Raw genomic sequence first — 13108 nt, 5'->3', positions numbered from 1 at the left:
CTTCTGATTAAGACCTAAGACGTATTTTAACACCTAGAGCAGGTGCTCAAATACTTAATGAATAAACTGAATATGTCTGAGTTCAGCTTTGGTGGAAAGGCTTGAATTTGCTTTTGACGATTTATAATTACATAATTGATGTTTCTATAACTTAAAAGTTACTTATAGGTTTTGAAAATTTTCCAAGCAAATAAAGGTCATTAGTAGATCATCTTATTAACTTCTAGCTTTATTACCAAGAACATAGCCTACACACATTCTACTTTTGGGAATTTATTTGTGGCTCAAAACCATTTTTCCACTAAGTAGTCAATAAATATTTAAAATGAATGTGCATTCCTGAAAACATAAAGGTTGGTAGACAGTGGTCCATTTGTGGTCTACTATGCTCTTGCTGGTGCCTCCTTGACTTTGAATAGTTTTGAAATACTTTTTATTTATAAGGACTCCAGTTACAGCTTTGTTGCAATTCTTATCTTTAAGCCAATACAAAATAAAATTTTTTGTCTTAATTGGTTTTTTTTCCCCTTCTTTTTGTAAATACTGAATATTATGCAGGGTTATCCTTGTTTCTTTCTTTGGCCTTTATGTCAAATGTCTTTGTGAATCTTTTTATTTTGTACCTTTTCTGGAAATTTGATTTTAGGTATATTTCTCATAAGTGTATAGGGGTGGGTTTTTTGGTTGTTTTTTACTCCATCTTTACAGACTCCAATTTTAATATGGCAGTTTTAAGGCATTCACATTAATTCTGATAAATGAAGTTCTAGTACTGCCTTCATATTTTTGATTTTTGCTGTTTTATGTTTCTTAGCTGTTTTCTTGATTGTCCTTTGTCATACAAACTTCAGTGCAATCTTTTTTTACTTCAATGATTTTTAACCTATATAATTCCTTTCATTAGCAGTTTCTTTAACATTTTTAGTAAGCATACTTGAACCCATTTTTTTTCTTAATGGCAAGACCAAGACTGACATAATATCTATGATAGATGTATCCCATAATGGATTCAAAATTTAGTATGCTCTGAGGTATTAATCCAAATTGGTAGTTTCTAATATGCACAGTGCCAAATACAGAGTATCACAGACTTCTTAGACTGGCTGCGTAGATGTAAAATGGTAACACGGGATGGATGAGTACCTGGCTGTACCATCACAGGTGTTCGGATAATTGCCTTTCCTAGTGCTGGCTGTTGGAGTGGGGTTCTAATCACCGTCATACCAGGGCGGATCTGAGGCCCTGTGATAACCTATAAATGACACAAAGGACAATGAATTAAAATGTTTTTAAATTACTAAAGCAGGATGGTCTTAGAACACAAGATGTTTAAACACTCTATATTGATAAACATGCCTACAGAAATGATAGAGGCTCCTGGACACTGCATTTTAATTATGTTAAGCATTGGAATAAAGATGAATTTTTAAGAAGAGAAAATTTTATTTAACTCAAATAAGATAGTATAAAATCCCTTGCCATTGATACCAAGAACAGTCTACAGCCTGAAAGGAGGGAAAAGAACCAGCAAGACCCTGCTCTGTAACTACTGCTCACAGGAAAATGTTGAGTCCTATTTATCTACGCTCCAATCTATACCTGTAACCCAGACCATTTAAGAGTCAGATGAGAAACTAAAAAAAGTTCTTTCATAGTTTTAAAAGGGCAATTAGATAGCGAATTATTCCAGTTTTACTTATAGAAAGAACATTTTCAAGTCTGCAAAATGTTAAACCTTTGCCATAATACTAGAAATAACGTGTCCTTTATGTTTACAGAACAGCTGAGAACCGAGTACTCATAGTGCCGCAGACTATTTTTCTTTCTAGCTCTTAACTAGGCTGCACAGCATGTTTCTTTGTTGAGGGGAAGAGAGGTCCAGTGATTAATGCAGGTTTCTTTATAAAATCCTTGAAGTAATTACTATTATTCATAAACTACACTAATGTGCTATTAACAAATATTAAAATTAACACTTCATGTATCAGTTTTACTTATCAGAAATAAATGGAATTTTTACAAATAAGTACCTGATGACAGATTAAAAGTAAAGGAAAATCAGCTACACTCATGTGGGAAGAGGCCATTCTAAACCCTTCAACCTGAAACATTCGATGCTTCCAAAGAGAATGAGCCCATGAAGAACTCTTACTTGTGATGTGCTGGTGGTTCCTCCAGAGCCTGAGGTATTAGGCCTAATTGTGACTGTTGCTGTCCTGGGCTGGAATGAAGTAAAGGTTTGCTGACTTGTACCTGTACTTGATGGAATGATACCCAGGACTTTCTGCTGTACTTGAACAACGCCTTAAAAAAAGATGAAGAAGTAATTAAGGACTGCCCCTCTACAGAAAAGCATTGAGTGCTGCTTTGTTTCTAAGGAGAAACTATGTGTGGCAGGGTTTTATAGTGGGCTACATAAAATGTGAGATCTGAGGACTGAAATCAGTGAAAAGGAAATGAAAAATAATGGCAACAGTATGATCTGGCAAATGTGAATTAAAACTTCACATTTCCCTTACCTCCTTGTGTTGCTGGCACATTTACAGCGACAATCTTGCTGTTTGCAGGAAGTGGCAGTTTGGTAATTACTTTTCCTGCCATAGTGACTGGATTGCCTGTAATTTGGAACGTCTGACCTGTGCTGGCAATGGTTGTAGCAGATGTGGCAGCTGTGCTGGTGGCTAATGGGGTATAAGACATTTAATAAGCTTTAGATTTAAAATAACCAGCAACGTAGTGACTTCTAGGTAGTGTACCAATGCATGAAATGTATTGGCTCATCTTGTATTTTTAATAAAAACACTCCTCTCCACTCAAGGTGAACGATGTAGATGTTGCAAGTGAAATAATGTAAGAGAGGAACTTTGCTAATGTAATATTATCTGTAACAAACCAAATGTTACAGCTTGTTTTTTCAACCAGCCAAAGAAGAAAACAATTTTCTAAAGAAATGTTTCATTTTAGTAGGCAAAGAACTGAAAATGCTTTTTCCTGAATGAATGCAATGTTTGATTTCATTATAGCTATGTACCTGAATTTGACTGGCCTTGCTTAACCCATGTAGCGAAGGTTTGATGGAAGTTCTTGTTTTGCTGGAATGTGACTGTAGCTGGAGATCCAACTTTAGTAGTTAATACCATTTTCGTTCCAGTGGTAACTGAGCCACTTATGGGGGCCACCATCACTTTCTGAGCTGGAGAGATGGTGCTGGTTGTACTATTTGTTGGGGAAGTAGTAGAAGCTGCAATGACTGTAGGCTTCTGCTGCTCCAATCGTTTCTAAGACAGTCCGGAAAGAAAACATGAACCAAAATCATTCTAAATAAAAATTCCATTCTGCAAGAAGTTTAGCCACAATGTTTCTTATGCTAAGAAACTACACTAAATTTCTAAGATATTTTACTCGTGGAAATATGCCCATGTAAATATGACCTTAAATTTAATTTCTTAAAAGAAGACAATATTTTCACATCTCCACATCACATATATTTCAAGTACTAAGGAGTTCATAACAGAAAATAACACATCTTCTAATTTTTCTGGCGTGTACAAATATCCAAACTTTTAAAGGAGATATGAGTAATCCTACTGGAGAAAGAAAAACTTTATTGCTTAGCAGTGAAATTTAGAGCAAAGAACAAAAGCTGGGAGCTGTAAAAGGTTTCTGTTTTACTACGGTATATTAACGTACCCAAGTGAGAAGGAGCATGTTAATATTTAAGATTATTATTCAAGTGGACAAACCTGCAATCGAGCAAACTGAAAATTATAAGAGAATTGTTTCTAGACTTCTTATACTATTCGGTTCAAACAACTTCACAGAAAAATATTTTTGACTATATAGAATAGTACAATCTGGTCTTTAAAAGTACACGATTGAAGATGAATTTTATATCTGTCTCGTTACAGATTGCTGACATTTTCCAATAGTATAAGTGTACACATGTAAAAACAAGAGATGAAATTTACTGCCAATTTAGTGACAGATGCTTTACCTCCATTAACTTACTTAACACTCCTGATAAGGTTGCTCATATTGTGACTTTAAAGATGAGGAAACTAAGACTCAGAGAGGTTGTGTAATTGGTCCAAAGCCACAGAGCTAGTTCATAATGGAGCTGGGATGTCTACCAAGATCAAATTCCAATGCTTCACTGCTATTGCAAACTGCTTGCCTATGACATTCTGTTCAATTTTCCTGAATCTATTTTGCACACACTTTATATACCTGAATATAATGTGAGGTACTCTGCATAATTTTTCATTCCTTAGAACAGAAGTTGAGTCTCGGATACTTAAGAAGTTCATCTTACTGAACTAGTTTAAGACAAAAAAAAAAAAAACAAGGCAAAGAAACTGAACACATTTAATAGTAATTTACTGGGGGTTACTGCCTTCAAAACTGGAAGTATTGGCTATTTGAAAACATGCATTTTACTAAAATTTAAAAATGTAATACACTGTTACATTGTAGAGATAACAAAATAAACCCATAAAATGAAAACCAAAACCACTCGGCAGTTGCTATGTGAATAGATAACTGATTTTCGGATAAACTTCCTATGAAAGGTAACATCCAAATATGCTGTTTTTCCAAACTTTAAGTGAAGATAAGGATATACAATAAATTAAGAATTTGAAAAAAAAAAAAAAAAAAGTTTTACAGAAAGTGAGAGAAAACAGCAGTTTGAAACAAACACTGATTTATATGATTAATTTTTAAGTAGTTATGTGTAATAATGTTAATACTACTTACTATAAATATATGTAGATTTACCGTATATTCCAAAAGTTTATTCATTCATGTTGGCTAAAATCTTAACATATCTTCTCAATAGAAATAAGCACCTTTTCTTAGGGTATCAAATATCTAGGTGTCTACATTACATTTATTATAGTATGGAAATGCTAAGAAACCATTAGTAGCTTTACGATCAACAAACTCTTATACAGTCTTAGTACAGTTTGCTTTATCATGGACTATAGAAATTTTCCAGATTGGAATTTTGCAGGAAAAACTGTTTCTAGAAACTATTCATGGCATTATAAAGATAATTTAAAAAATTATTTCAATGCTCTCCAAATATGTATACGATGTAAAACCACAGCTTGGTATTATCCCAAAGTTCTTTTCTGCAGTGTTGGGGACTGAACCCTGAGCCTTCTATTGTGCATGTGAGGCAAGCACTCTACTGCTGAGCTTCATCACCAACCCCACAGAGTTATTGTCACATAATAAAATTAAGATACAGATGAGGTCCACATGAATATACGGTTACTGTGCTTTCGGTGTGCATGAGTTTATCGCAAAATGCAAATTTGTGTCGGGTGGGAATTTTCCTGGGTGGCCAGTGGCTGCTGTCTTAGGGAAGCCTCCACCTGAGCCTGAGGTCCTGTGACACCTTCTAGATACTAACCTTAGCCTGCTGCTCAACTGCTTGTGCCTTTTCCTTCTCCACTCTGTAGGGAAAAGAAGGAGAAATTTGTCAGAAATTCTTCTGTCAGACATCTGGAATCTAATGTACATGAAATCTGGCTGACCTTCATTTTATATAAAGGCATGAAATTATTTCTATTTAAAAGTAAACATTTTCCATCTCCACCAAAAATAAATAAAAAAAATTTCAGACAAACAGAAACAAATGAATAAGATATTAAAAATTAGAAATGGGGGCTGGGGAGATAGCTCAGTCGGTAGAGTGCTTGCCTTGCAAGCACAAGGCCCTGGGTTCGATCCCCAGCACCGCAAAAAAAAAAAAAAAAAAAAAAAAAAAAATTAGAAATGGGACCTTAATAAACTATTCACAGCACTTAAAATCAAAAGGTGGAGTAAAATTAATGGGGGGATGTGTTGAAGAAACTATTAAAATCAAGGTTCTTTAATTCTGAAGTGACAAAAATCTTCAAATACCTAATGAGGTGGTAACCATTTCCTTACCTCTCAGCAAATGCCCTGATTTCCCATAGTTCCAACTCTTCTTCTGCAACCCAGGTTTCAATAATGACAGGGCCAGTTTGCTTGGGTGTTTCTGGTCTCTTTGGTCGCAATGCACTTGATCGAAGACCTTTCCGCTGAGGTGTAGGTGTTTCTGTGGCAAAGAAATGAGAATATTTTAAGCAATACAGCTACTAAAATTAGAGTACTTCTGGCATAACCTCTCATATCATGAAAAGCAATGGTTGGCAAACATTTTTCTTCTTAAAGGGCCAGATGGTGTAAATACTTAAGACTGTGCAGGGCCAGATGGTTTCTGTTGCAATTACTCAACTTTGCCTTTGTATCGTGATAAGAGCCAAAGCCGATGCATAACTAAGTGTGGCTGGGTTCCAATCAAATTTCACATCAAAGGTAGGTGGTCCGACAGGCATGGTGGCATACACCTATAATCCCAGTGGCTCAGGAGGCTGAGACAGAAGGATCGAAAGATCAAGGCAAGTGCTCAGCAAATTAGCAAGGTCCTAAGCAACTTAGTGAAACCTGCCTCAAAATAAAAAGTTAATAAAGGGGGTGGGGTGGGGTGGAGTATTGGGGGTTGAAGAGGTAGCTCAGTGGTGAATTGCTCTGAGGTTAAATCCCCAGTATCTCCTCCCACCCCCAAAAAGTAGGCAATCCAACCCCTCTACCACGCCTTTTCTCTGTGCTTTGAATTCCATTCCAAGTCCCCTCCCTACATCTCACTGAAACCAAATTATCCTTCAGGGATCAATATGGATTCAACTTCCTTCAAAAAACCTAGCATGTTCCTCTCACAGGTTCAGTGGTATACAACTATGGCTATATGTATTTCTCCATCACAGCACTGAGAGGAGGATTCACTATATTTACCTAACATAAAGGAGAGATCTGAATCTACTAAGAATAGATAAAGCAGGGTGTGGTTGTGCGGGCTGGTGATCTCAGTGACTCGGGAGGCTGAGACAGGAAGAACGCAAATTTAAGGCCAGCCTCAGCAACTTGGTGAGATACTGTTTCGAAATAAAAAATAAAGACTAGAGATGTAGTTCAGTAGTAAAGCACCCTGGATTCAATCCCCAGTATCAAAATCAGATCAGATCTTCTAAGGCTAAGATTAAAACAAAATAAAAACGGGAAAGATGAGCACAGAACCTTCTTGCACATTCAGGGACAGAGAAGCAATATAATCACAGGGGAGCAACAGAAGGAAACTGAGACAGCAGTAGGTCCTGGACTATACAAAGTGATGTAGGACAAAGAAAAGGGAACTGCACTGAAAGCTGTGGGGTCCAGGCAATGGAAGACCTGTCAGGAACATCTACTCCCATCTGTAGCTTGGCCTATTTGAAATGTCTATTTCTTGCCAGGACAATGCTGTTTTAATTATGTTAATATTTCATCATCTACCAGGACAGGTGCCGCCTTGTCGGTGTTCTTTCAAAAAAGCCATTCTTGTAATTTACTCACAAAGATGAATTTTAAGTTAATTTAATCGATTTTCAAAAATTAAATGTGTGCACAAGGGTAGAATCAATGTTTATAAGTTTCAATCTAAAGACATTTTCCTTTCATACTTTTCTTAACATATTTTTCCTAAACATATTTCCTGTTCATATAGAATTACTGACTCATATATCTACAATCTGAACTATCCATTAATCTTTCTTATTTGCAGCACATTAACACATAATGATGATACATAACCTTTTCTTTAGTTCCTTGAGAATAGGGCCAGATCGCCTTCTATTCATTTTCCAAACAGTATCTCTCATGGAAGTCTGTATGAATCTTGAATATGCCTCTTAAATTATTTCTATACTGCGCGTTGGAATATTTTGCAATAGCTTTAACCTTTGAGCCCACAAACCTTTACATCAACTCTATTCATGGTGCCAGGACCCAGATGACCCAGACAGAATGGTGGCTCCCTTTCTGGAGCTAACAATCTGGCATAAAGCCACATCCCTTATCTTCATTACATGAGGTATTATTATAGTGCTTTGAACCCTGTGGTTGCCTGCACAATACCTGTAGTCATCAATGTGTGCCTAATGGAATCCTGATATGTGAGCAAAGAATACTTTTTTCAAAAGCTGAATAGGTAAGGAAATAATTATCATCAAATTTCATAAAACATATGGCTAATAGGTCACTAACAAAAGGACAGAAGTCCTATTCCTTACCTTTTGGTGCTTCTGGAACTCCAATGGGGCAAATTATTTTCCTGATACAATATTCAGAACGAATACCATAAGGACCAACATCTCGCCGCTTAATTATTTCTGTTGTTGTAATTTCCGTTTCAGATGTTTCTATGGTGATTTAATTCACACAGTATTAATAACCACCTAAAAAACTCAAGAGACCAAAAAGGTACAACATCTGGTGCTTTCAAAAAGAGACACATATGGAGTAAACTTTCAGAAACATTTGATTAATTAATGACTACAGGATTACTGCTAGACTGCAATGATACTGAGATTCATCCACATGGAGAATTTTTAAATGCTTCTGGGTGCCACTTAGCTATGGTTGGTAGCACTCAGTCAGAGTAATAAACACCCTAGAACCAAAGCAACAAGCACAGGGTTCCAGAAGTTTCAGTTTAAATGACTTACACTGAACAGTAATAAATATTACTTTGAAATTAGAATGGTTCACCTATCATGACTCACCTTATAATCTTGCCTTTCTTCCTGACCCCTGGGATTTTATGGCATATGCCAAACTTAAGCAAAGCTGTTTTTTATAAATTACAGAGGTGCTTAAAATTAAGTGAATGGTCAAGTGATTTCATCTTTTGAACTTAAACAGAGTATCGAACCCCTTTACCTGTCCGCGTAGTCCCTCCTCCTGGAGGTGCCTTGGCGGCCATGTCATCCCATCTCAAACTGGCCCACAGTAACCGTAACATCAGGCTCACTCCTGCTAAGGACTTCACAGTCTGAAGTCTATACCTGAAAGAACAACCCAAATAAAGCCACATGTATACACATACACATACACCACACACACACTCTGCTCTCTATACAAACTGAAAGATTGTGTTTCTTATCCTTATTGTGACTTCAGTATTTATAATGTGGTTTTATAAGACTGTGACATTACATGTCCCTTAGAAGAACTTTCTGTTTCTAGGCATAACATGCATCTAACAACTTTAAATGCCATATAAATATGTAAAGAGTGCATGTTTCATTGGAAGGTTGACATATCAACAATTTATGAAGATTTTATAAATTAATTAAAAAATGTTAGAAAAGTTATGGAGAGCAAATAAGAGAAAAATCAAAGACTATTACTGATACAGAAGTTTTGAAGGATAAAATCGTGACTAATTAGATTTTGCTGAAACAAAATAACTTAGTATGTTCACATTTTCTCAAAAAGCAAAGCAAAACTAAAAACCCTCTGGAAATCTAGTAAGACCTTCCCAAACAGAAAGAAAATTTTGTATCCAAATAGATTCTTCAAAACACAAACTACAGTATGATGAATACTGCAAATACCAACAACATTTTAACCAAGTTAGTGTAGTCTGGGTATCCCACAAAAAACAATAAAACATCATTAGAAAAAGAACTAATCAGAAGAGAAAAGAATCTCTATCCATACTTTCCCCTAAACATTGTGCATGGAGTTATTGAATACTTTTATAATACTAAAGACGTGTTTCAAAATGAAATTACTCAATTGTAGTGACTATCATGCCCTAAAATGTAATTTATCATAAAATGCTTTAAAGCAATTCTGGGTTATCACTTCTCCATCAGGATCTCTGGATAATTAAATATTCTTTGGACATTTTCAAACTATGTAAATAAATATATTGGTTGACTGCAATGTAGAAGAAGCCTATAAAATGAAAATCATTTCCTCCCACTAACAGACTTAGACAGTAAATCTTCAGATAACTTTGTATTTGAAAGGCAATATTTTCTACTGTTAGCATTAGCTGGAAAAATGAACAATGTAAGAAAGGGAAAGTTCTAGCTAAAAAAGTTGCTACAGTTTCCTAACGTCGTCCCATCTCTGCATGCATATCCCATTCTTTTCATTTTGTTACCACCCGGTGAATCTTCTAAGCTGGACAGATCATCTTTTTTTTTTTTTTTTTTTTTTTTTTTTGGTGGTACTGGGGATTGAACCCAGGGCCTCCTGCAAGCACTCTACCAACTGAGCTATATCCCCAGCCCAGGACAGATCATCTTTAAATCATCAGGGAAATGCTAACTAGTGCAGGGATGTCCTGAGAGGGGGAAAGTGTCTGTCACTTTCCCCTGTAAAATCACCTAAGGAACTGTTCTCATGGAAGAAAGCAAATGAAAAGTTCACTCTCATTCTCTCTTCTTTTCCCACTAACTGTCTACAGCCAAATAATAGCTTCAAAGCACTCTATTTTGAAATGCATATAACATCAGAAGAGAAACACACCTCATGGATTATTAGCCTGCTCGATCACTCATTCAGAAAATAGTTGACATAGCTCTGTGATACAGCACTTGCCTAGCACATGCCAGGGCCTGGGTTTGATGCCCAGACCGGGGGGGGGGGGGGGGGGGGGGGAGTTGAGTGCCTTTTAGGTTGTTGGACTATGTGAAAGGACTGGTGACACAGAAGTGAACTCTAACCTGTCCTTGTATTCTCAAGGAGCTGCAGAGAGGAAGTACCAGGGAGGGATACCTGACTGGGCTCAGGGAAGGTCAGCAGTTTGCTGACTTCTCAAAGGACAAATTAAGGGTATGAGAGTGGCTGACTGAAGGCAAGGGGCACACATAACGCTAAAGAGGAAAGTGTGCAAGAGCACGCACTTCTTCCCAGATACCACATCCAATGTGTTATGGCTCTGGGGAGGGTATGGAGATGCAGAGTGAGGCTGGCATGGAAGAAGAAGGTGGAAAGAAGAGCATGAAAAGCCAATGTATTAAGGGCCTCCAGCGCTGGGCAGGGTGAAGTTCTGCTCACAGATCTGATCTACAGGTGACAGCGGCTCTCCCTCTTCTCCCTGCAATAGTCAGCAAGTCCCTCAGCTCACTAGGAATATTCCTGGGAGAGACTGGCATTTTAGGAAAAAGCCTCTGGCAGCACTATGGAAGACAACTACCAGCTCAAAGTGATAACGAAACACAACATCAGGGCCTGGGGGAAAGGAAATAAGGGAATGGACAGTGTAGGAGGGAGAAGTGACGCTCCGGCATTTATGAGACAAGTTTTCCTTCTTCCATACTGTTCAGCCTTAACATTAAATAAACAGAGATCATACATGCACTGCTGGCATTCTTAGCTCCTACTCTAAACAACAAACATATCTGATTCAAGTGTTAGTATAAAAATGCATTTCACATGCATGGTTTTATTTTGGTTTTAAAAATGCATTCTAAAATCAAGAATAACTTACATCTGTACCCATGACTCCATTAGACAGAGGGATTATGTTTGTCCCAACTGCAGTGAATTAAGATGTCAGCATATATTTGAAGGCAATTATTTATAAATAATGTACAGGAAGGTATTTCCTTCTACTAAAAAATGAGAAATCAACTACAAATATACAAATTGTGTCACAATGCATATTAAAACATAATATAAGGCTCCTGAAACCCAGCCGTGCAGAGAAGGGCCCTGAGAACCACATGATTAGGATTGGTGACTATTTCTTCTTGAGAGTTCAGAGAAAAGTGCTTCCCAGTTGAGCCTACCTTCCACTTCAGAATAGACAAGAGCAGAAAGGCCAGCCTCCGCAACTGCCAGGTCATTTTAATTAACGTATTTGTACACAGTAACTTTTCCAGTGGGAAAGAAGTTACCTGCAGGACAGTCAAGGATACATTTTGGGACCGCTCTCAATGAAGAAAGCAGAAAAGTGCAGAGTAATCCTACAAATCCATGAACTGTAATGAAGAGTTCCTTGATTCCCTGCAGGATTCTGCAAATCCTTCATTGCAGGCCCTGCAGAGAAATTGTACTTTTCAGCTGTCTCTATTGAATGTGTAATGGAGTGATGATATTTTACTTCAAATCAAAAGATGATTTATAAAAAACTTGGTCATACAAACTCTGACTGCTTGTATCAGTAAATTAATTCTTTTATAGAGAGCACTTATTTACATTCCTTTTTGGTCGTTTCTGACACTAGCTGACTGTAATATAAAGGACACAAAAAAGTGTGATTTTAAAGAAATTGGAAACATTAAAAGACACACAGAAATGAAACCTTAAGAGAAATGAAATCTGCTTAGTAACTTACTGAAATAATACTTTCAGGAATCTAGCAAAATCTAATCGCTACTAAGATTAGCATACTCCCAATTTTTTTTCAATGTTTATGTTTCATCATTCTCAATTTTAAGAGTGAAAAGATAAGAAACAAAGACATGAAAAAGGAAAAAGCAAGGACAAATATGTGAAATGTGATACAGAAGATAAAATACTAGAATGGGATTTAGGAAAACCAGGCACTAATTCCTAATATTGCCTTTCTGTAGTCAGAGACAAATCACTATACATCTGTAAAAGAATTTCTAAGATCTCTTCCCAATATAAAAACTACACAACTTTATAACTGCCAATACTACATACTTATGATTTGTCCCCAAAGCCTAAAGTGCCCAGAAATTTTTAAATTAGAACTATTTCCGGGTTTCAAACTTTCCTAAGGAATATTAGGGTATACTTTTTCTCATATAAATAGCAGAGAACTCTAGAACATGTTTCTCATGCAAATAAATTACATTAGGAAGATTTCCACATTACAATGAACTTTATAAAATTTTATAGTCGTGTTTCCTTAAGTCTTATGTTTTTATGAATCACCTAATAGCAACACAATACAAACATTCCAGAAAGGTGGTGATTATCCACTTCTGTGGGTATCTTGCTCCCAGAATAAACAATATGGCAATAACTTGGAAGTTAGACATAAAAACAATCAGCTTCAACATGTTCTTTTTGTCATGTGAAAGTTAAAACTGAAAGTCATGTTAAAGAATTCCCTTACATTTTAAGACTTTTTTTTTTTTTTTTTTTTTTTGTGGTACTGGGGATTGAACTCAGGGCCTTATGCTTGCAAGGCAAGCACTCTACCAGCTGAGCTATCTCCCCAGCCCACGTTTTAAGTCTTTAAACATTTTTTTTTCCTAAGTAACTGTTATTA

The 13108-nt window shown here is 36.5% G+C and overlaps 1 protein-coding gene and 1 long non-coding RNA gene across 16 annotated transcripts in view; one reads left to right on the top strand and one right to left on the bottom strand.

Annotated features, from left to right (window-relative positions):
• The window catches only part of LOC306656451, a 561410-nt gene that overhangs the window by 187106 nt on the left and 361196 nt on the right, over nt 1-13108 (top strand). The gene's annotated exons all lie outside the window — the stretch shown is intronic.
• BPTF (bromodomain PHD finger transcription factor) overlaps nt 1-13108 on the bottom strand; it is a 134372-nt gene that overhangs the window by 31234 nt on the left and 90030 nt on the right. For 10 of the 15 annotated variants that reach the window (XM_079131551.1, XM_079131556.1, XM_079131552.1 and 7 more), the window contains 8 exons: nt 8788-8912; nt 8139-8267; nt 5938-6088; nt 5417-5459; nt 3032-3278; nt 2520-2681; nt 2153-2304; nt 1144-1252 (listed from right to left, as the gene is read on the bottom strand). In XM_079131551.1, coding sequence (XP_078987677.1) covers nt 1144-1252; nt 2153-2304; nt 2520-2681; nt 3032-3278; nt 5417-5459; nt 5938-6088; nt 8139-8267; nt 8788-8912 — 1118 coding nt within the window. The remainder of the gene's footprint in view (nt 1-1143; nt 1253-2152; nt 2305-2519; nt 2682-3031; nt 3279-5416; nt 5460-5937; nt 6089-8138; nt 8268-8787; nt 8913-13108) is intronic. The other 5 variants (XM_079131554.1, XM_079131553.1, XM_079131547.1 and 2 more) reach the window with 1 other exon arrangement.

This window comes from Sciurus vulgaris, assembly GCF_902686455.1.
Source record: "Sciurus vulgaris genome assembly, chromosome: 3".
NCBI classification, from domain to species: domain Eukaryota; kingdom Metazoa; phylum Chordata; class Mammalia; order Rodentia; family Sciuridae; genus Sciurus; species Sciurus vulgaris.
This window is presented reverse-complemented; position numbering and strand designations above follow the sequence as displayed.